General features: G+C 34.5%; 1 protein-coding gene across 3 annotated transcripts; it reads left to right on the forward strand.

Moving 5' to 3' along the window:
- Positions 1-4,239: 4,239 nt before the first annotated feature.
- Positions 4,240-24,963, forward strand: LOC110911984 (3-hydroxy-3-methylglutaryl coenzyme A reductase 2-B). 3 transcript variants are annotated; one of them, XM_022156646.2, is made up of 5 exons: positions 4,245-5,361; positions 9,848-10,029; positions 10,131-10,477; positions 15,637-15,778; positions 24,791-24,963. In XM_022156646.2, exons 1-5 carry the CDS (start codon positions 4,343-4,345, stop codon positions 24,826-24,828), a joined length of 1,728 nt encoding a protein of 575 aa, XP_022012338.1. In that variant the 5' UTR covers positions 4,245-4,342; the 3' UTR covers positions 24,829-24,963. The 3 variants fall into 3 exon arrangements, with proteins under 3 accessions (XP_035840570.1, XP_022012337.1, XP_022012338.1); XM_035984677.1 differs by lacking the exon at positions 24,791-24,963 and having other exon boundaries at positions 4,240-5,361; positions 9,857-10,029; positions 15,637-16,020; XM_022156645.2 differs by lacking the exon at positions 24,791-24,963 and having other exon boundaries at positions 4,244-5,361; positions 15,637-16,020.
- The last annotated feature ends 1,037 nt before the right edge of the window (positions 24,964-26,000 follow it).

Consider the following 26,000-nt stretch of genomic DNA (forward strand, 5'->3'; position numbering starts at 1 on the left):
ACCCCAAGATACGTTTACAAACATGACTTGTTTAAAAAAAATGAGTTCATAAGACTCGATGAAAAACTACCAACAACACAAAGATTTGAGACAATGCAACTCGTCCAGGAAGGAGTTACACTTCCCAAACCTACGACTCCGGATGACATCCTTATTTAGTACGCAGCTAAACATGCATCACTTGCCAGATCCAACATAATTTCCTGAAATACATGTAGTTTAAAAGTCAACAAAAGGTTGAGCGAGTTCATGAGTAAGTCTTATGTAGATAAAACCGTTTAGTACGTCTGTAAGTAAAAATTTGTCCCTGGTATGTAGCAATAAGGAAAAAGAGATCACCGACGGTTTGCAAAGCCACCGGTATGTGTGAACAGGTGCAGGGAAACTCAAACCTAGCATATTTGTTACCGGGCTTCCGGCTGGAAGACACAGTCACCACTATGGGCCGCCCCGGCCTCACGGGTGTGGGCTTGCTACACCCAAATAGATCTATCACTCTTGTGTCCCTCGGTCCTATAACGAGGATTAATGGCCTCAAGTGTTGTGCCCACCCTTCACATGATCTAGTAGTGTAAAACCCTCCCTAAGCTAACCATACCATGTATATAAAAGTCTGAAATAATTTGTAAACATGTATTCCACCCCCGAAGTATAAAACTGAAAACAGTAAAGGAATAGGGGGTCATGAACTCACCTTAGTGCGTCTTGACTCGAACTTAAACTCTTCCCGCTACACGACAACCTACAACGTACTAATGTCTATTAGACGAACGGGCCGTGCCTTGGCTTAGAGTTTAGTGTTTTGATTTATGTTACTTAGGTATTATTTTGTTAAAATAATAATAATTATTTTAACTTAAATAGCGTTCGTAGAAAAATAGTTAGACAACTATTTCGTATCTATTTTCTCGAATATTTTACTAAGTGTTCGGATTCTCGGAAAATTTCGGCAGAGTCTCCTCTCTAAATAGAGGTGTCCATGCTTTAATAGCATATCATTTTCTTTTATATAAAACCAATAGTTCATTTACAATAGTCAAACCAACATATAGACATACAAAACTTTACATACTTCATTTCAGCTTTATTACTCGAAACAGGGCTGTTTTCGAGGATTTTTATAAAATAGTTACCCTTTTCTAAAAATCACCAAATTTTTACAGAATATGACATATGTTCCAAAGTTTATTGTGTAAAAATATCAAAGTCCAATTCGTTACCCATATTTTATAAAAAATCATTTTCTTGACTGCAATCAGATTTGTTACCTTCTGATCACAGTTTACGGAAATATTCGCTAAAAATCAACCGTAAGTCCGTTTGACGAAATTCCAGTTGGAGGGTCGTCCTGACAATGGTGTCTATCTACTGTAAAAATTTCATGAGTTGATTTTATTCAGGTTTAAGGTTATGACTCCGAAAGTAACCCACTTTTTCTGCAACAAAAATGCAGCTTGAGCTGCTGTCCAAAAATAATCTTTTAAAAATAGTAAACGGTCTCGAAAAATTATGATTCCAGTGCCATTTGTTTAGTTATTCCAAAACATTCATTTTAGGCTTTTGAAAATCCACTTTTCGACTTAAAATGACCCCGTTACAGCCTGTTGAAGTTGGCTGGAAATCCAACTCAGCAAGCTGTTTGAGTTTTTGTGTGTGAAGAACAATCAACAATCGAACAAGAATCGAAGTGAGACAAGAGTATGAATGAACTTACTACTAGCACAAGGCTAGGGTTGTAATCTTAGGATGAGATGACAAGAAATGATGGTGAGAAAGGCCTTGAACAAAGCTTCTTGAGAGCACTTCAACTTCTTACTTCTATGGAGGGTCTTGGAGCTTTGAATGGAGTTTACTAGTGAAAGAGATGAAGTTGTGAAGGTATATGAAGATGAAAATCAGTTGTGGTGAGATGGGGGGGGGTATGGGCCGATTTTTAGAGGGAGAGGAGAGAGAGTGGAGTAGCAATGATGGAAGTTCTTGGAAATGTACATTACTAGCTCCTAGGGGAATTATGCCAATAAATTTGGCCAATGAAATAAAGATCTTCTTTACACAAGATTTAACCAAAATATATGCTAATGATTATGGCAGATTTTCGGATATGGGGGGGGGGTAAAGTGTAAATATTTTGTTAATTAGTAGGTATTTACTAAAAGCTTAAGGGTATTTACAAGTAGTGGGTGTATGTCATGTTTGCATGATGCATGGGGGTTTTTGTGACCATGATTAATTTAAAATACTAAAATAATATTTCTAACAATATTTTCATGTCCCGGGTAATGTCTGGTTGTTCGGTTTCGCATCGTTCCGTTAAAGCGTTTAATTTACCCGTAAAGCGTCTTTTGTGCATCTTTTTGTAACGAAATTAATTCCAACACTTAGGAAAGTGTCCAGGACTACTTGGTCAATATTATGAATAATATGAGCGTGTTAAAAACTGAATTGTTATTAAAAATGTGGAATTCTGTAATTAAATTGCGTTTTAGGCACTTTCCGGCACTCAAACTGTCACCTAGTGACATAGTCTTATATTTCTCACTTCCCTATACTCCATACTGGTGTAGTGATTTAACTCTGGCCCACACTGGCCTAAAAATAGTATCTGTCTAAGTGCTGGCATTGTCAGCATGTGTCTGAGTTATCCGCTTACTGCGCTAACTGTGCTTTGTGCATCCGGTTTGACACTAAGAGTCTATATGAAATAATTGGAGTGACTGTATGTAAATAATGCACATGTATGTATATGACATAAATCAGTAAGCAGTTAAAAGTGTCAGATGTAATCAAGCACAGTCATTAAGCACATAATTAGGGTTAATTAATCTGTACAGTACCTGTAATTTTACGGGTTGTCACATTAGGGGCCCACATATTCAGGTTTCACATGATCTTGGGAATAAAACCAAATATTGTTAAGTTTCGGATTAGATAAAACGGTCTCCCGGGAGTAGAATTATCATATTGACACTTTCAACCCTTCTTCTTGGAATTTGCGAATTAAATCATATAATTGTACTGAAACTTCATGAAATCATTATCCGACATTCGTGAGAGTATAATAAAACATTACAAAGCCTCGGGATCGTTAAAAGGTCACTCAGAGGTAAGAATTAACATGTTGACACGTTTAACCCATGTGCTTTATAAACATTCGATTTTAATCACAAACGACTTCTTGCGTCCGACAATTTATTCATTAAAGAATACGAACATCGTGTGAGGTCAATCAGAGGCACAAGTTTGGCATGTTGACGCTTTTAGTCCTTCCACATACATCTTTACACTGTTTGTCAACTTTAGTCTCTCAAAGTTAACTTTTTACATGATTAGGGTGTATGACACGTGTCATCACTATATTGGACATGATTTTGCGAGTTGTTACATACTGGAACGCTTTCGGGCACCCAGTTGTCACTAGAATACTGCCCGAAGACATAGTTGCCGTCCCAGTATGATGACATTTCAATACTTCGGGATGATAAGAACACGAATGCAAACAACAAAAGTTTGTTTCGAAGAGATAGTAGAAGAAATAGAAAGAATGCTCGGGTGGACCAACAATGCACTGTAAGTTGCACTTTATATGAAATATAGACGCCTCATACTGTAAGTTGCACTTTATATGAAATATAGACGCCTCGTATAGGGCTATACGAGGCCTCTTAGTACCCCCGTATTGCTCCCTCGTACCGGCCTAGACGCCCCGTCTGATGTGACTTATGTGACGTCGTACAAGGTTCAGTGGTTGGTCGGATAAAGTAACCCTAGACGCCTCGTATAGGCCTATACGAGGCGTCTAGAAGGGTGTAGAAATAGAGAGTTGAGTGTGTGAATATGCAGACCTTAAGTTACTTCTAAATGAGACACATGTACCATTGCAGTCCAATCGTGTCATTGGATACGTATACATATTATTGTTATTTCTCAAAATGATTGTGTGGTTTAGTCCTACATGTGACAAAATTTGTAAATTCAAAGAGTATATATGGTTACCATTCACACCGTAAAAAATTAAAAAAGTGACCTTTTTGAGAATTAATATTTATCAACTGTGAGTGTATAAAATAAAAAAAACAATAAAATAAATATTTGTAAGTAAATTAAAGATTGAAATAAATAAGCTTGTAAAAACTAAAAAATGTTTAGATAAACAACGTTTCTCAATTAAATTATATGGATGAAAAAACATGAAATGTTAAAAAAAAAAAAAAACCGTGCTACATAGGTTTTCATGTTTTTCCTCCATCCATCTCTATAAATCCCTCCAGCAATCTTGTGGTTTATCACCCACACATCTATCCATAATCTCTCTGTTTTAACATTTCACCATCGATCAAAAAAAATGGACGTTCGCCCGCACCCGGTCAAGAACCAACCGCGCCACCGATCGGCAAAACCCGCCACTTCCGGCGAACTTCTAAAACCACACAACCAACCAAAAGCCTCAGACGCACTCCCACTCCCACTTTACTTCACCAGCGGCCTCTTCTTCACCATGTTCTTCTCCGTCATGTACTTCCTCCTCCAGCGGTGGCGCGACAAGATCCGAAACTCCGTCCCACTCCACGTCGTCACCTTATCGGAGCTTGCGGCAATCCTCTCCCTCATCGCCTCCGTTATTTACCTCGTCGGGTTCTTCGGTATCGACTTCGTCCAATCCATCATCCGCCCTTCCCCCGATTCCTGGGAAATCGAAGACGAAGATAAGTCTGCCCCATGCGGGCAGACACTAATTATGCCGACAGTGGTTTCAGAAAATAAGAAACCACCGACAGAACATAATTACGATGAGATTTTAAAAAATATGGGCCCAGGTTCCATTTCTAACCTCAGCAAACAAAAAAATAAAAACCCACCGACATCGTCCGACCATATGTTGGACGATGACGACGAGATAGTAAAAATGGTCGTCCAGGGTACATTCCCGTCGTACGCATTGGAAACAAAGCTCAGTGACTGCAACCGTTCTGCGGCCATACGCCGCGAGGCGGTTCAACGGATAACCGGGAAGTCGTTATCCGGTTTGCCACTTGACGGGTTCGATTACGAGTCGATATTGGGGAAGTGTTGTGAGATGCCGGTGGGGTATGTGCAGATTCCGGTGGGGATTGCGGGGCCGTTGTTGTTGAATGGGGATGAGTTTTTTGTGCCGATGGCTACGACTGAAGGGTGTCTAGTGGCAAGTACGAATAGAGGGTGTAAGGCTGTATATGTTTCGGGTGGGGCGACTTGCGTGGTGGTGAAAGATGGGATGACTAGAGCGCCGGTGGTTAGGTTCGGCAGTGCAAAGAGAGCGGCGGAGTTGAAGATGTTCTTGGAAGATCCGTTGAATTTTGAGACACTTGCCGTTGTGTTTAACAAGTTAGTATCTTTTATGTTTTTTTTTTAAAGATAATGAATTTTTTTTGGTGGTTTGTAAAAAAAAACAATACTTTACTTGATAAACAGAGAAATTTTAACTTGGTTTTATATGTTAGGGGGAATATGTTTAATATTTGGCGAATTGGATTTTATATATAGGAAGTATGATTTATTAACCAATAATAATTTATATTGGCACTTTTTTACAAGTAGTAGTCATGAATTTCATCTTTGTTACAATGGTCAATTTAAATATAAGAGTTAACTGTCATTTTCGTCCATGTGATTTGTTGAAAAATAACACTTCAGTCTAAAAAAAAAATTGCGTCAGTTTTGTCCTCAATATTTTTGAAACGTGTCATTTCAGTCCAAAAAGGACAGGCCTTGCGTCAGTTTCGTCCTGAACGTTCTTAACTGTGTGTTATCTTTTTGAACTGAATGACATGTTTTAAAAATGTTGAGGACGGAACTGGCGCAAATTTTTTTTTACTGAAGTGACATTTTCTATCAACCCATAGGAACGAAAATGACAGTTAACTCTAAATATAATGAAGTAACTCCCGTCTTTAATTAATTATAGACTTATTTTCTTTATCTAATAATGTTATAAATGTCAATGGACGGTACTTCCTTAGTAAAAGCAAAAGACATTTAAACACCTAAGTTGAGTTGTGGGAGGGAGGTTTTGGGTGTAAGTTTTACGGACGGACGACGATGTCTTTAATTAATGATAGACTTATTTTCTTTATCTACTAATGTTATAAATTTTTTTTCATAACTAAACTGAATTTTAGACAGTTACGTATATAAAAATAAATAAATAAACATGTAAGAGCATTCATATCCTAACCATCAAATTATGTGAGGAGGGGTTTTTATATCATAAAGGGTATAAAAAGTGGTTGTGAGTAGAGGAGAGAAAATGTTACTGTTCATCTGTATATTTAGGGGGACACTGTTCATCCGTTATAATTTTTTAATATATTTTGAAAGTGGTTGTGAGTGGAAGTTAGAGAAAAATATAATGATAATATTATTTAATTGAAAGGAGAGAGAAAAAGTATTTGTTTTTAGTGGAAATATATTGATATATGAGTTGTTTTTTAATGGAATGTATGTATAATTTGATGGATTGGATGTGAATGCTCTAAGATGTCAATAAGGGACAGACCAAGAATAGAAAGCCAATGCTAGGGACCCAAACATCTTAACTATAGAAGAAGTTTCATTTAACCTTACCCGAAATATGGAATGATAGGATATATTAAACACTTTCAACTAATCAACTAACAATAAAAAATGTTTCTAAACATAAAATAAAAAAATAGAAGCTTATAATATATATATATATATATATATATATATATATATATATATATATATATATATATATATATATATATAGGGGAAGGTTCATTTGAGAAGAAAATTAATATGAGAAAAAAAGAAAAAGGACATAATGGTAAAACATTAAATAGTTTATCATTCCTCCATTAATTATGTTATTTCTCATTAATAAAGCAAAAAAAACATTTTATCCTACACATTTCAAAATTTATCCTACATATATCTTACACTTAGCGAAATTTACCCTACGCGTATCTAAATTTATCATACACGTTTAAGAATTTATCCTACACATACTAAAATTTATCCTACACATGTCGAAAATTGTCCTTCATCCTAAATTATTTTATCTTGAAAGAGTATATTTAAAAGGGAGTTACAATTTTAATTTGTTAGCTAATTAATTACAATTAGAAATTTACTTATATGCCCTTATTAATAACATTAAATACACATATTAAATGAAGTAAAATGGAGCATTTCTATTGGTTTAAAACTTATTCTTTTTATTCTTACAAAATTTTTCTTCTCATTTGAACCCTCCACTATATATATATATATATATATATATATATATATATATATATATAGAGAGAGAGAGAGAGAGAGGGAGTTAGGTTAACTTACAAGAGCTCTTATCCTACATTACGTATGCGATTATCTCAGCCGTCAGATCTTCATCCCACATTGAAATCGCATGTTGGTTTTTTGTATCAATTTCGCATGTTGGTTTTTTAACATGCGATTTCATCAAAATTACCACATGCGAAATTATTACAAAAAAACCAACATGCGATTTCATCAAAATTATCACATGCGATTTTATCCATGATATTTTCTAACATGCGATTTCACATCCCGCGTACGTAGCGTACGTTAAGCCATTTTGTACACACTTTATATATATATATATATATATATTGTGAGGTTCATTGGGAACATTAAAAAAGTGGGAAAATGGGGAGCACTCTTAAAAAATTAACTTTACATGTTAAAAAACAATTTCTTTTTTAACTTTTTTTCGATGCTTTTCCTTATAAATACTTGTAGAAGCATTTAAAAAAATCAAAAACTAAAAATATAAAAAAGACAGTTAAAAAAAGCTTATTTTTTTACAAAAATATTTTTTTATTGGAATAGTTTCTACACAGAAAAGCGCTGAAAAAGATTTTTAAAAAATTGATTTTTAACTAAGTTAATTTTATAAGATATATATTTTTTTAACTGGTTTCCAAAACATTTTTTTATTTTTTAATTTTTGATTTTTTTATTAAAAATGTTTCTACTTGTATTTATAAGGAAAAACGTCGAAAAATATTTAGAGAAAAATGATTTTAACATGTTAAATTGAATTTTTAAGATTATTCCCCGTTTCCTCACTTTTTAGTGTTCCCCAATGAACACTCCCCTATATAGATATCATTAGTTTTGTAAATTAATAAGGTTTCCAAACGAAAAAGATCAACAAATATTTTCAAATATAACTCTATGTTTTTTTTTTTTTGAACGACGAAAATTTTATGATTATAGAACAAGGGCCAGCAAGCTGTAAAACCCAAAAGTACATGAGACAAACAAACTAAAAGGAACTAAACAGAAACATGAAAATACAATCCTTACTTTATGATATCTCTAATATTGAATTATTTCCATCTCTCCCATACTAAGTTCTTTATTCTTGCTCTTTCTTTGATCCACAGAAACGATAATTTTTTTATTCTATCTACCGTATTTGTTACCAATCCTTCCTTTCTATTGAATTCCACGTCATTTCTAGACTTCCAAATTTGCCACAAAGTTGTCATAACTATAGCCTTGATTATTTTCTTCCATTCTTTCGATCCATTGTATGCTTCTATTCGTTCGAATAATTCTTCACATGATGCAATATTTTCTTGTATCGGCAGTTTTAACCAAACCATGATGTTCCACCAAATTGCCCGGGACTTCAAACAATTTATTAGAAGATGTTCCACCGACTCCTCCTCTTTTTCACACCTTGAGGATATCCGATCTTCCAACTGTATTCCATTTCGTGCTAGTTCCACTTTGACCGCTATACTTCGTTTTATTGCTCTCCAAACAAAAAGGTTTACTTTTGGGGTACCCATTTATTCCAATGTTTCCACGGAACATCTCTATCATCCAATGAAGTTTTTGCAATTTCATCTCATAATAATGCCACTGATATAGCCTCACTTTGTTTCGATCTCCATCTCCATGTATCTTCCTTAGCTTCTGTCTTGTGGCCCATCAAAATTTTTTTCAGTTCCTCATGTTGTTGCTGCTCCTGTTCACATCTTACCCCTCGGCTCCAGTCCCAGGCCCAACTATGTTTATTCCCTTCCAATATAACTCTACGTAAAATAAATATTTTAAAGATTCCATTAAATATCTCCGAATGTGATACAAACTGATTGTTCAGGCCCATGACATTATAATCTAATGGCATTTTAAAAGTGTGATAAGACTTAGAGAATATGAGGTATGGGTTCGATTCTTAAAAGGGGATTTTCTTATATTTGTGATAAGACATAAAGAACATGAGGTTGTGGGTTCGATTCTCAAAAGGGGGTTTTCCTATATTTATTGGGTTTCTCCTTGGTATATAAGCATTATTGCCTAGTGGAGATGGATATGATCGTATAGTTTTGCTGGTGGCATGATGATACTACAGTGGTCCGTCAGTGATCCAAATTTCCCATTAAAAAGAAAAAATTGATTGTTCTAAAAAGTTTAAATTAAAAAACAAATTTATTGGGTTTCCTCATTGGTATCTAAGTATTATATTGTCTAGTGGAGATGAATATAATCGGATTGTTTTGCTGGTGGCACGATAATACTACAATAGTCTGTCAATAATCCAAATTTTCGGTTAAAAAAGCAAATTGATTGTTCTAAAAAGTTTAAATTAAAGAGCCGTCTCTTCAAACAATAAATAACCAAATATTCAAATTACTGAAGACACTTTTATTTTATAAATATGATATGTAAAATGGTACATCTAATCTATATATAAGTGTTCAAACGGATATTGTGATTTTTGTATAAAATTACTATAATATTGATTTTGTAATATCATATTATGGCATTTTTGGGTAAAGAAAAAAGAAGTCTTACGTTTGTGTTGTTGCTTCAGATCAAGTAGATTTGGAAGGCTACAGAGCGTTCGATGTGCGATTGCGGGCAAGAATCTATATGTAAGGTTTTGTTGTGCAACCGGGGACGCAATGGGGATGAACATGGTCTCGAAAGGTGTCCAAAATGTCCTTGATTTCCTTCAAACCGATTTCCCGGATATGGATGTTATGGGTATTTCTGGTATTAATTTTCTTCTTTTTAACTTGGGATCAAACATCATATAATCATATAGTGACTGCTCATGGTTACATATATTAACTTGTAATCAAATATTGCTTTAGGAAATTATTGCTCGGACAAGAAACCTGCTGCGGTAAACTGGATAGAAGGGCGTGGGAAGTCTGTTGTATGTGAGGCGGTGATCAAAGAAGAGGTGGCGCAAAAAGTTTTGAAAACAACGGTCTCCGCCTTGGTGGAGCTTAACATGCTCAAGAATCTTACGGGGTCCGCCATGGCTGGTGCACTTGGAGGGTTTAATGCACATGCTAGCAACATAGTCTCCGCTGTGTACCTAGCCACTGGACAAGACCCTGCTCAGAATGTTGAGAGCTCACATTGCATCACCATGATGGAAGCCGTAAATGAAGGCAGAGACCTTCATATATCGGTCACCATGCCATCCATTGAGGTACGTACAAGTTTATTTTTGATTTTTTTTACGTGTATCTATTATATTATCTTATATTATATTATATGAAATGCAAGATTTCATGAGTGGGGTGAGGTCCTGTAAAAAGGACCTTTTTTCGTGAGAAGACATAGAAATTGACATGTAGGCATCATGTTTTAAACTTAGACATGATGTTTTGAGTTGTTTTGGTAAAAAAAAAAAAAAACACCAAACATAACAATTTAAAACACAATGCAACATATTATGGACATGAAATCTAAAACACCTAAAACACACTTCTTAACACTTAAAACACACTACTTAACGTTCTTGGCATGGTGTTTTAAGTTTTAAGCCTAGAATTCATTGGATTGTATCTTAACTTGTTATATTTGGTGTTTCTCTTGCTAAAACAACACAAAACATTATGCCCAAGTTCAAAACATGATGTCTACATGTTAATTCTTATTTCTTCTCACACTTCTCACGAAAAATATCATTTTTACAGGATCCTAAGACTTCATGAGGGTAACTTAGATATGCCACAACATATATATATATATATATATATATATATATATATATATAGGGTCAGGATTTAGGGAAAACGGTGAAAAGTGTGAGAACAGTGAGAACGCTTATGGATCGTCGGATCAAAACAATCTATGCACTAGATTGGCCCAGTGGCGTTTTCGTAAATAACATCAATTTTATTTCGTGGACGCGCTTCATTAAGGGTAAAAAGGTCTTTTGACTTCTCTACACAAAACGCCAAACTCATGAATAAAACGCCATTAAATTCTCCGGCTTAAAATACAAAGCACACATCATCCTAATCTAAAACGCCATTAAAATATAAAACGTCAAACTTTGTTTTTAAACGATAAAGCTGAATAAACAGTAACTGAAACGACGGAACTTAATTACTAGAAATTTATTATAATAAAATCCCGCCTAAAATACGCGCCTAAACATCCTATATAAACAACATATTAGACCTTCCATTAAACGTACCAAACCCAAAACGCCATATTTTACTATATACCATTCATTTTAGAAACGCCAAAAAACCCAAAAATCAAAGATTCCAAAATCGACGTTTCTTTGAGATACACTATTTTCTCGGTAAAACGCCAAAAAATTAAAAAATCAAAAATGGCAAACATCGTTTCTTGGATATTCAATATTGTTCTACGCGAAGTTTGGCTGAATGGATTGTTAGCTGAGGGGTGTAACTCAATAACATTTTGCTGCATGAGATGGACAAATCTTCAAGAAAAAGATACTGATGACAGACTTATATCATTTTCTGTGCTTTGTTCTTGATGTATATTTGAATGGCATGAAGACACGGATGACACTAGAGAGTGGGATGAAGTTAAAGATGAAGATAAAGACAAACTTCAAACAAAAAACCTACGTCATTTTGTGCTTCCTAACGGCCACAAAAACTACTTCGACAACAAAAAAACAAATGAATCATACCAAAGTCAAAACGCCAGTGAAGATGTTTCAAGAAGAAAGAGATCGGTGACAGTGAAGATTTGGAAAATGAACTGTTTCTATTTTTTTTTCTGTTGTTTATTATGTAATTTTCAGCTAAGAACAAATACATTATTTCTCTAAAAAAAATATAATAAAACGCCACACAGACAAATGCTTGTGAAACGCCATGCCATAAAACGCCCAAAACTCCCAAACTATAATAAAATTACTTTGTACAAGTATTATTAAAAACTCAAAAAGAAAGTATAAAAAAGGTACAAGAGAATAGAACAAAGTGCCATCTTTATCTAAACCTCATTAAAAATACAAAACGTCAAAATCTTGAAAAGGTAACTACAAACAGTAACTACAAACAGTAAACTGAAACGATAAACAGATGAAACTGAACAAACAATAACTACAAAACAGTAAACTAAGCGACGGAAACATTATTATTAACATTTATTATATTAAAAGCCACTGCATGGGAAATTGGATTTATTTATCTTTTCAAAACGCCATAATTACCTGTTGAATTTATTAATCTTTTCAAAACGCCATAACTACATGTCACTTTATAGACTGCATCCTACATGCGCGGGAAAAAAAGGCATTATAAAAGTAGAACATGAGAACGCAACTTAACACGCCAAACATTGTCTAAAATGCCACATATTGTCCAACACGCCAAAAACTTAAAAAAATGGCCAACGTTATCGTATGGAGGTTTGAAAGGTCGGAGAGACGTTTCACCCTAAAGTTCTCTAATAGTAGAAGGGTGAAGGTCAAAACAATCAAAGCCTTACTTAGTATGGATGAAGGGGTTCAGATGGATATTCGGGCCCTTGGGGTTCCAATGGACAACGATTGTGAAAGAATCAGAACGGTAATAAGAAGATTGGAGAGAAAATTTCCAGCAGAAAATGATGATGATGATGATGATGATGATGATGATATTAACGATACTCCTCTACCAACAGTTAGCAGTTGGGTGGTTAATGAAGAAGCAGGAACGGTTGAGGTGACTTATCGACACGGGGTGAAATATTCATTGCTGATGGAGGAAATGTTGAAGACAGAGAGGCTATATCTCCTTGAACAACTTTGTGATTTCGCACCTTCGATCGATGCAAGATCCAGGGTTACAATGATATTTAAGTATAGGCTGCAACAAAGAAGAGACGAGATGATGGCGTTATACGCCAATGCACAATATGATGATGATGAATTTGAACAAAGCGATGGGTACATCTCTGATGTAATCCCATACACAAAAGACTATTAGGTTGTTTTGATTTCGTATTATTGGTTTTAATGAATGGTAATGAATTATTAACAACGCCACGAACCCCAAAAAAGTTGACCTGGGAAACACCATAACGCCAAAAAGAATATCTATGTGACACAAAAACAATTAATTGAATGAGACAAATCCAAATTCAACGAGACAAATCCAAAAAACAGTAAAACGCCAGGTAGTTAATGAATCTAATTAACGCCAAAATAATCTTAGACGCAAAAAGTGAAGCAACATGTGACACACGAAATTTGGAAAAAAGAAGATTAAAAAGATAAAAAAGCCTCTCGCAACCTGATTATGTCCCGCGCCACATGTTCCATTAGGATGCGTTCTCACCGTTCTCACACTTTATGGCGTTTTCTCCTGATCACGTTTCTCTATATATATATATATATACATGAAATGCAAGATTTCATGAGGGTAACTTAGATATGTCATAATATATAGAGGGAAACTAATCAAATCAGTATTTTTTTAGTAGTTTTTAAACATGGTTGGGTACAATTGTCAAATGTGGGCATCTCTATTACTTTTTTTCTTAATTTGAACGGCAAATTTATTTTTATTTTTATTTTTATTTTTATTATTTGAAGTCATGAAATTTTTTAGGTAAATTGGAAAATAATAATCTCATCTTTCTGAAAAAATTGGTCGATAATAATCTCAACTCAGTTATTAACCAATAATAATCCGACCTCGTCCAATTTTTTTGTAAAATAGAATGCCGTTAAAATAAGCCTAACGGAGTTAAGATTTTTTCCGAATTACAAACCCATGTTTTAGGGCTTTTGATCAGAACGAGGATACGAGTCGATTGATGTAAAATTTACCTCAATTGTGTTCGAAATGGCTTGAATTTTGTTAATTGGAAGTTAAACACCCGAATTGAAGCACCGTTTTCGTGGGTTGGGGCAGTATTTTGAGGTAAGTTTTACATCAATCGACTCGTATCCTCGTTCTGATTAAAAGCCCTAAAACATCGGTTTGTAATTCGGAAAAAAACTTAACTCCGTTAAGCTATTTTAACGGCGGACTATTTTACAAAAAAATTGGACGAGGTCGGATTATTATTGGCTAATAACTGACTTGGGATTATTATCGGTCAATTTCAGAAAGATGGGATTATTATTTTCCAATTTGCCAATTTTTTTATATTTATTGTTATAATTACTATTCTAACTTGTACTAATATTGTAAAGTATTATTTGAAATCAGAAAAACTTTATGTTATTTATAATAATTATTATTTTAATTATTAATAATTATAATAGTATATATTAATTAATAAAAGTATTGATTTTCTATATTGTTCAAATAAATATTAGTTCAGTTAGTGTGATAACAATATAGATTATTTATTTAAAATCAATAATAATTAAATTTATTTATAATATTTATAATTCTGTATAATAAAAGTAGTAACAATTAAAATTTTCATACGTCAAAAATTTTGAGGTTGTTTATAATAGTTATTATTTCAATCGTAATCAGTGTTTTGTAAGAATCGCTAGGCGCTAGTCTGGTGGTGGGGTGCCGATTAGCGATTAGTCGGGATTAATAGGGATTAATCGTAATTAATCGGATTGAGATTTTTATATATAATCTTTAGTTATATATATACACACACATATTTATATGTAGTTTTTTAAAGTACACATGTTTTAAGCCCTCTTTGACCCATTTTTTAAGTAATTGGAAGGAATTTATGAGGTTTGGTCGAAATTTGGTCGACGTCATGTCAAAATGTGGCCAGAATAGGACCGCCATTGACCGCCTAGCGATTAATCGGCCATTAATCGGTGAACCTCCGATTAGTGATTAATTGCGACTAATCAGAGACTAGTCGGAATTTTTACAACCATGATCGTAACACAAAAAATTAATATTAATCTTACTAATAATTAAATCAAACGAAATCGAACATTCATGATTTTCTAGAATGTTGTAACATGCTTTACCTGTATATTTTTCTAGAATGTAACATACTATTAAGCCATGTCCACTCTAATTAGTTGTGTTCACCTGGGACCATCAATTATATCTGAGTTCGAAAGATGGAGAAAGTACGGACAAATTCTAAAAAATAATTTTGCTGGCCGCTTTAATTTGATTATTTTGAATATATCAATATTCATAAGAAAAATAATTTATAATAATACTGAAACATGATCAAGACAAATTGTTTTAGCTTTCATAATTGGACTATTTATTTTCATGTCAAACTTGGAGTAATGTTTCGAAATGTTAATTCTTTGAATCATATAATTAATTAAGTAGCTTAAGAAAATATTAAAGAACTCAAAACAAATCAGCTTCTTGTCTGCATTTTAGAACTACCATATCTTTAATTAAACAAGAAAGCTTATTTATTTTTGTATTAATTACGGTTCAGGTTGGAACAGTTGGAGGGGGCACACAGCTTGCATCACAGTCAGCATGTCTAAACATATTAGGTGTCAAAGGTGCAAGCAAAGATGAACCAGGGTCAAACTCACGGGTGTTGGCCACAGTAGTAGCTGGTTCAGTCCTTGCAGGTGAGCTCTCTCTCATGTCAGCAATTTCAGCTGGTCAACTGGTCAAGAGTCACATGAAATACAACAGATCTACGAAAGATATGTCCAAGTTAACATCCTCTTAATTAAGGTTTCATACATCTCCTAGAGGTATTATGATTTATTATTAAAGATAGGGTAGACGCGATGCAAGAACACGCACATACCTTACCTAAATCTGGTTCGCGGTATATTTAGGAACATTTATGTATGTTTGGAATAAATTCGGCATAGAATGGCAAGACCAAGGGTAGATCATGGATGGATTAAGGGGATGTGTATGTATGATATACTAGTAGGGTGCCTGCGCGATGCGACGGGTACCACAACACTTAGGGTTGTGCTCGGGGGAGTTGGGTTCGGTTTGGAGCCATAACCACTAACACTCAAAGTTTAAAAAGGTGGAAATGGGCCTCGAGGCGTTTTCCCTTAGCCTCACGAGGCGTAAGCCTCGAAACATTATTAAAAATAAATAAATATATATATATATATATATATATAGGGAGGGGCTCATGCGAGAACCACCCTTATTGTGAGAACCTTGAGAACCAATGTGAACACAACCTAAAATAGCTAAAAAAACCTAACCCCCCCCCCAAGCTAAATGCTAAAAAAAACCTAACCCCCCCCCCCCAAAAAAAAACCTAACCCCCCCCCAAGCTAAAAACTAAACCCTCAAAAAACCTAAAAAAATCTAAAAAAAATCTAAATTTTTTTTTTTGAATTTTTTAATATTTTTTATGTTAAAATCGCTACTTTTAGAAGCCAAAAAAAATTTTAGAAGCCAAAAAAAATTGGTTTTCGCGGTTCTCACAATAAGAGGTGGTTCACATTGGTTTTCGCGGTTCTCACAATAAGAGGTGGTTCTCGCATGATCTTCTCCCTATATATATATATATATATATATATATATATATATATATATATATATATATATATATATATAATAAAATCACAAATTAACATAAAACCCACTTTAATAATAACACAAACATCATAAATAGTTCAACAAACAAGGTTTAACATAAAACAAATATCATAAGAGTAAATTTCAAAGTTCGTCCTTTATGTATGTCTAATATATCAAAGTATGTCCTTTATCTTTAATATCTTCAAGAAACATACTTAATGTTTGCAAATCCTTACATGTTACGTCCTTTAGTCCTAATCCAGTTACTTTTCATGGTTAAATTTGACTAAGTCAACCCCACATAAGGGTATTTTAGTCATTTTGCCTTGAACATTAAAATAAATAATAAACAAAACAATTTAAAAACACATAAATATAAATCCCTCTTTATCTCTCTGAATTCTGTATAACCTTCTCCTTTTTATCTCTAATTGACCTAACTCTACCTCCACCTTAACTCCACCACCATCTACTACCACCACACCTCCACCACCACCTCCACCGCCGCCTCCTCAACTCCACGTCCACCACCACTCCACCTAACATAACTGCACATCAGCAACCAAAACGCATACACAAATCAACAATATCTCTAATCAAACACTCAACTCACTAAAACAAACACAGTTTAACCTCAGATCCACTACAATTACGCTTACAAAATCAACAAACACCTCAACCGTAAACAAATTACCAGATGAACAGGCACTTTGATGCGTTTGACAACCAGCACCTCCTCCACCGTACCTACCACCAGCACCTCCTCCACCGTATCATCACCACCCCAAATCCAAAATCAAATCAAATCAAACCCGTATCATCTCCTCCACCGTACCTACCACCAGCACCTCCTCCACCGTATCTACACTCGTTTCTTTATTCTTGAACATTAATCGAGATGGAGGGTGGTGGGTTTTTGTCTGAAGCAGAGAGAGAGAACGACGGTAGAACAGTTAGGGTTCCGATCTGAAAATAAAACCCTAAATGTAAAAAACACCTATATGTTTCAATAACCTGCAAAAAAGTGAAAAATTAGGGTTCCGATCTGGTAGAACAGTTAGAGAGAGAGAACGACGGCAGGTGGGTGGTGTAGCGACGGCGATCTGCAATGAGGTAGTGGTGGTGGCAAGTGGGTTGTGGTGGTGGTAGAATAGTTAGAGAGAGAGAGAGAGAAGCGGCGGCGGCAGGTGGGTCGTGGTGGTGGCAGGTGGGTCGGTTTGGTGGTTTGGAGCAGAGTAAACTTGCAGGTGAAGTGGTGGTGGTGGCAGATCGGTGGTGGTGGTGGCGGTGGCGGTGGCAGGTGGGTTGTGGTTGTGGGGGTAGGATAATTAGAAAGAGAGAGGGGGAGAAGATTATCTGTATATATACACACATATAACTCTAAATACATACATACAGACATATATAATTCTATAATTCTAAAATTGTTTTATTTATTGGTTTTATGATTATTTATTATAATATTTAGGATAAAATGACTAAAATACCCTTATGTGGGGTTGACTTAGTCAAATTTAACCATGAAAAGTAACTGGATTAGGACTAAAGGACGTAACATGTAAGGATTTGCAAACATTAAGTATGTTTCTTGAAGATATTAAAGATAAAGGACATACTTTGATATATTAGACATACATAAAGGACGAACTTTGAAATTTAGTTTGACAAACTTAAACTAGTAATGTTATGACATCTAAATATCATAGAACTCGTCTTCCTCCGCACCATCATCCACACTGTTTTCATCAAGCATGTATTTAGATCATTGTCGTCATCTTCATCAACCACATTGATTGCAATGCTTGGAGAAGAATCAAAAGTATCATAGTGATTAGGTCGGAAATTTCTAAGGTGATACTGCGTGAGTGGAGAAGATGGATGACTACGTGAAGAATCAGATGTGAATCTGTTATACGTAATGTGTTAGGCTGTTAGCGATTAGGATTTTTTAACCTAATAGATGTTTTTTATGTTAACTATTGGGTTGAGCCTCCAATTAAGCCCAATAAACACTAAATGGGTCTAAAATAAAGTCCATAAAACCTATAATTTTTCAATTCTCACAGGGTCTGGTGTGGCTTAAGCCTCACCGCCACGCCTCAGATAGCCTCGTAAAGCCTCAGATGACTGAGGCCTAGGTTTAAGTTGACCCCTATGAGGCTAAGCCTTTTAGGCATTTTTCATAGCATTAGCCTTTTTAAACACCGCTAGTTAAGTTATTTCAAAACCGATTGGTTTTGACTATTTCGGTTTTGGTTAATTGGTCTGTAAATGATCCGGGCCAAAGCCAAGGTCGGCTCGGCTCATGGCTTAGTCATTTGGCTAAACTAACATCGCAATTTTAGATTAACATTATATATATAGACAATATACAAGTTGATTAATAAATAGTAATTGTCTAATAACATACATATGGTTGGAAACTTTAGTGGAAACTTTAGTGGATGAACTCCTTGAAATCATAATATGAACTCTTATTGTGTTTGATGGACTCTAAAAAACAAATGCAGTAAAAAAGAATACAAGTACATGCTTATTGTATTTGATGTTTAAAAATAATAATATAAAAATTCAGGGAAAAACATACAAAGTAAAAGGCCATCCATCTATATAAGGAGAAAAAGCCATGTTTAGAAATTTAAATCTTTATTGCCCCTTGCTAACATCACTAAGCTCTTCTAGGATTGTGTAATGACCAAGCCTGGATGGGAAGTAAAATCAATAAACATGCATTAATATGAATGCCTCCTTTAACTTAAATTCGAAAACAAGAGTTACACGTATAGGTCCGAAATGTTAGGTTCTGAAATCCAGAAGAATACATGGTTTGTGCAGATTTCTCACCTAGCTAGCTTGTATTCAACCACGTTATCCACTTCTTACCTAGTTTGTATTCAACCACATCTTCCAGACATCCACTAGAGCAAAATAGTACATGAATGAAACGGATCTGATGCAAAAACTGAAAGATTCGTATTTTGAGCATTTAATTAAAAGCAAGTGGGCTAGAAAAAAGGTCCAACTTAATACGCGCATAACTTATGATCCGTTTAGAGTTATGGGAGCCTATAAGATACCTTGACCATGACAAAGCAAAATAAGCAACCACGTTATGCGCCTTGCAGCAGCTTGTGATGCTCATACTCTATTCCTTCAAAAACCTACAAAACATATTTTGCTAAGCAAAATGGTATCAAATATGGGACCCGTAAACTTAGTGATAATAATAATTGACTAAGAATATTGAGAAAATTAGATTTTCGCTAGAGGATGTATCTCTAAAGGGCTCCTAGATTGGCAAATGAAAATTATGATGCATAAGTTTGTTTCTTTGGCCTTTGATAGTGGGTCGTTTTTCGTTAATAAAAGTTGTCGTTCGAAAAAAATAATAACTTTAAATGGTTGAAGCTAGAAGGTAAGTTCCCAAATAATATAAGTAAAACCTTGGGGAGCCAACCACTTAAAGCATAAGCTGCAGTAAGGTTGATGGGGTATTGATTCCATTCCCATATTGTCGGGGAGCTTTGCACGTTGCAGAGTAGAGAGCAGACAGATACACACATGCTGAAAGCTGCAATGCCCAGATACTTATTGTTGTCAATTGTAATGTGTCTATTATTCTATCTAAAGTCATATCACAATAGTCAAATGTCGTCATCATCATCATACTCAGTAAATCCCACCAATAGTAAAGCTAAGGTAGGGACTGAGGAGGGTAAGATCTAGACACCCTTACCTCTACCTCGTAGCAATAGAGAGGCTGCTTCCAGTGAGACCCCCAGCTCGATGGTAGTTTTGCATCAAACCTTGGACATAAGGCACATAACACTCGGCAATTAAGACATAGGCTAATTAGTGCATATACTCCCTTGTCTTTCGGCTATCAACGCCACCACATGATGTCTTAGTGTAAAGGTTTTGAGAATCAACCTCAAAAAGTATTGAGGGATTGATGTGTATTTATATTCAATTGGTACAAAAATATCTCCTGCAAATAAGGAGAGTAAATCACAAAATAAAATAAAGGAATAAAGACACTGAATACAATTTAATTACAAAATTATTTACTTAACACCCAATCGAAACGGTGGCGGTCTAAGATGAAGCATTGAGCGAAAAACTTCAAACTGAGCACGCGGAAGACTTTTTGTAAAGATGTCAGCCACCTGAAGATTGGTTGGAACGAACTTTTTATAAAGTTTGCCAGAATTTATCAGTTCACGAATAAAGTGATAACCCAAATCAATGTGTTTTGCACGCTTGTATGAAATTGGGTTTTGGGTCATGAACAAGGCACTTTTATTGTCACATAAAAGGGTCGGGCGATCAGGAGGTAAAGCATGCAGTTCTCGTAACAAGTGGGTAATCCATACAATTTCTACAGCAGTATTAGCCATAACACGATATTTAGATTCACAACTTGATCTAGAAACTGTTGGTTGCTTTTTAGCGCTCCATGAGACAAGATTTCCACCAAGAAATATAGAATAACCATAGGTAGAACGTCTTGTATACAGGCAACGGGCCCAATCAACATCAGAGTAGCCAATAACAGAGCAAGCATGAGGACGACTGTAAGTTAGACCAAACGAAAGCATGCCTTTTGTGACAACTGGCACTTTTCCATGCATTTCGTACAATAACTGAACAGTAATCTATGCTTTAATGACCGTGCATAATTTAAGTTTACAAGACGAATGGAATTCTGATTACTATTATATACATACAATGGCATTTCATGTTGCAAGACTTTTATCATTACTACATAGTTCAATTAATGCACAGAACAAATTTGGCACAGTTATCAGACAAACTAGAAGCACTGACGGGAGTTCAGTACTTAGGCAGACGTGATATTAAGACACAGAATGAGCCCCAGAACCAAGTAATACACTAGGATAGTGTGTAGGAAAGTAGGGATTTCAAAACTGCCTTCCTAGTGATGACATAGGTGCCGGAAAGTGCCAGAAACACACTAAAACTGCAAAATTCTGCATAAAATAAATAAATTCAGCAAAAATTCAGCTTTTAACATCTAAATATAATGCGGAAATGTGATTTAATGGTCCGGAATACTTTCCTAAGTGCCGGGAATCGAAACTGTCATAAAACACAACGTAAAGCACACTAAAGTGCACAATTTATCACTTTAACGAACAGTAACGAAACGAACAAACGGACACTACCCGAAACATCAAATTCTTACTAGAAGCATTGTTTTAGTGTTACAAAGCTAGTTATGGTCACCGAACATCATATTACATCTCATAAACATTAAATACATAAAATACCTAACTAGCACCATTGAATCCTAACTAAATCAAGTAACTTACCATTAAATGTTACACTTTACAATCCATTCCTTCACAATCTAAGCATCCTACAAGGTGTCTTAAGCATATTTAGGAGGGTTGGAAGCATTGGAAGTGGAAGGACCTCATCTAGGAGCTTTATCCACCCTATTTCTTCATCATCTTCATACTTGTTCTTCCCTAGCCATAGTGCTAGTAGTAAGCTTCTTTAATCTTATTTTTACTCATAATTTTAGTGGTTAAAGTTTGAAGTAACTTGGTAAACTAAAGAATCTCAAGAAACATCAAGATGAACATTAACATAAAGCTCTAAAACATGAAGATCAAGTTGTTCTAGTGTATGTATTGAGCTTGTTTGTTGATTTCTTATGTTATGGTGTAGATCACCATATGAAACTTGCTTGATGATGACTAAACACATGATCTAGCAAGTGTAAGGATAGATTTTGGGAAATTTGTAATGATCATCCTTTATGTAAATCATGAACTTAAAAATAAACTTGTTTTAGTGTATGATGATTATTGCTACAAGTTATAAGTCTTGAAAATAAAAGATTTCAAGAATAATATTTTCAAGAAACTAAAGTTTATTACAAGATTTAACATGATCATGGTATTTAAAGAAAGTAAACATGTTTTAAGTGTTAAATCAAAGCTAGAAACATATTGTTAACAAGAAAAATACAAGAAGAAATATTTTTAGAAAATCTTCATACAAGTTGTGAAGAACTAAAATCTACAAGAATGAGTTTTATAAACTATAAACCATGTTTTTAAGGATAACCAAACCTACTAAATAACATATGAAGTTACTACAAACTTTTACAAAGTTTCAAGTTCATGACATAGTGTAAATTTCATATTTTTGGCACATGGTAAGTGTTGAATGATTTGTTGATGATTGATGATGATTTTAAAAGAAAATGATATGCTTTGAAAGCATGGAAACCTCCATTTTTAAGGGGAAACTATGGCAAAATTTTTCTAGAAATCAAACACTTAGAAAAATAATTTTTAAACAAATATTTATAAGTATATTTTTACCACGGTTTTTATATAAAGTTTGCCAAAAGTTTTTGTTACAAGATTATAAATATTGGAGGTTGGTTTTTGTAAATAAAAGTGACTAAATATGTATTTAGGAAATATATATTTAGATGTCACCATGTGTGTGATTATTTGTATATTATGTGTATTAGTTATATTATTTTAGGACTTGAAATAATATAACTCACCAAAATACTAAGAAATTACACTCCAGAATACTACCAAAATTCCAAGAAATAAATACATAAATTATACCCAAAACATTGGTGAAAGTGAACAAGGAATATAACTTACATAAATATTCCGGAACTAACGTCATAAGTATATTTTGGTAACGGTATTTTGAAACCAAGAGAACAAAAATATGGTTTTCGTGAGTATTATAAAATAAATCATATTTTTGACAAAGAGAAAATATATTATTTTTGCTAAGTAAAAATATATATATTTTCTTGAAATTATTAGAAGATATATTATTTTTGGGAGAAAAATATACATTTTCTTAAATAAACTTTGGACATATTATTTTTGAGTGAAAAATAGATTTATATATATTTTCTAAGTTAGACTTGGAAATATATTAATTTTGAGACTTGTATGAAATTATAAATATTTTTGCTAAGGGAAAAATTACAAATAATTTTTCTAAGTAATATTCCTCAGAATATATATTTTTGGAAATATATATATTGATGTATTTTTACTAGAAATATTATTCCGGAAAAATTAATACAAAATTAAGTATAAGAATACTTAACAATTACAAGAAAATACGTATTCTCGTATGTATAAATACACTCCGGAATACGACACCAATACATGGGAAAAATATACAAGTATAAGAAAACAAATACAAATACACCCATCGTTGGGAAGGAAATACATGTATAAATACTTGAAAGGTATCAAGTTAAATTATATTGTTTTAACAATTATTCCAAAATTTAATAAATATAATTCAAGTTAAAATATTTATTATTTTAACAAATAATTATATAACTTGGAATAATATTAAGGACACAAAGAAACGTAACTCAAAGACACTAATGAATACTAAGTCAAGGCACGACCCGATGGTCTAGTAGACCGTAGTACGTTGTAGGTAGTCGTGCACACTAGTAGCAACTTGAGTTACGTCGGATTGAAGAACGCAAAACCGTGAGTTCATGTCCCCCTTTTCTCTTAACTGTTTTCGGCTTTATAACTCTCGAGGGTGGAATACATGTTGCGTACGTTTAAATGGTATGAATTGGCTATGAAATGAATTATAGATCATGTGAGCATAGGTTAAAACTGAAATGCCATTAACTCTAAATTAGGGACGAAGGTTAGATCTAACAGGTACGGCCGAGCCCCACTCATGGTCCTTATGTGACCATTTGAGTGCTTCGGTGTCCCAATCGAGGTAAATCGACAACGGTCAAGGGTAAATTGACATTGTCAAGGTAAATTGACACAGTCAAGGTAAATTGGCTCAGTCGAATGGGAAAATTCGACACAGTCGAGGAAATCGACGAGGGTATAAGCCTACTCATTTTGAGTGCTCCCTATGTCTTCACATGCTTTAATGTCCTTGTAAAACATTAATTTGATCTATTCATAAATGCTTTTCATACCTGTTTTCAAAGGAGTCTCTCAAAAGTTTACAAGTTTGTCAGTACTCATACAAAACGCATGAACTCGCTCAACTTTTGTTGATGTTTTCCAAAATTACATGTATTTCAGGTATCAAGTTGGATCTTGGGCACGGGTGTTGTTTCTAGAAGTAAATTCCAAGTTTAGATGTCATCCACTTTTGTTGATCTGTAACTTAGTCGAAGGTTGTGCTGTTTGAAACTTAAATAAATGGTGTTTGTAATACTTTAAACTTAATGAATGGATGAACATCGTTTTGATCATATAGTTGTTTATTATGATTGAATGCAACAGTATTAAACAAGTCACACATCATACACTTCTGCAAAAGTCAGGGTGTGACAGTTTGGTATCAGAGCTTCAATTGTAGTGAACTAGGATTCCTTCTCGAGTCTAGAGTACAATCACTAGGACTCTCTCACAAAAACATTTTACAAAAAGGTTTTTCATTGCAGTCACGTAAGCGTCAAGATTCATGAGTCAAACATTTTTCAAAGAAAAGACAAGGCAAGGACATTAGTAGGGAGGAGGATACCCTAAATTAAAGTGCCAATTAAGGCATAGTCTACGTGAGATAGACTTGCCAAAGACAAAATGACCCCCCCTTCGAAAGGATAAACGAGAGTTATATGTGATATGATGCATTTATTTTCCTGTTTATGCTAAGTAACATACTTATTTATTGATATATATATATATATATATATATACGTATAAGTGCATGGAATAATTATTTATGTGAACAAGATACCTTCGACTACGAATCCTATTATTGTTCTTGGCTCGCACGATGAGAATGACGACCTCGCGTTTATTACGAAGCTCATGACTGGAGTGATTATGAATCGAGATCCTAAGCTGGTTCCATAGAAGATGGCTGCTCTTCCCTCTCGAATGCGGAGGTGCCTGACTACGGTAGTGACGGCGAGGCGGAGGAGGCAACCTCGAATAACAACCTTATCAGCAGGACGAGATCCCTGTGGCTTTTGTGAAACAAGATTGACGACACACTTGACCAGACAAGGAAGATGAAGTACTCATCTTGAAGGTGCCCCTCCAACTACTAGGAAGTCTCCTTATTCCTATTACGATTAATCATCGTGCCTATTCGCACGTAACGGTAACGGATGTTAGCGCGTGGACCACCACAATGGTCCTTTCCATGTCAGAGGTATAAGGACAGTAGTGTCCCCTCTTTGGTTGATCATCTGCTTGAACGAGGGAAAGTTGGGGTGACCGTGCAAGACAATTTATTATTACGGGGCCCACGTAATAACGACTTGTAGTGCATGGGAATCCT

This window comes from Helianthus annuus, chromosome 15, assembly GCF_002127325.2.
Source record: "Helianthus annuus cultivar XRQ/B chromosome 15, HanXRQr2.0-SUNRISE, whole genome shotgun sequence".
Taxonomy (NCBI): domain Eukaryota; kingdom Viridiplantae; phylum Streptophyta; class Magnoliopsida; order Asterales; family Asteraceae; genus Helianthus; species Helianthus annuus.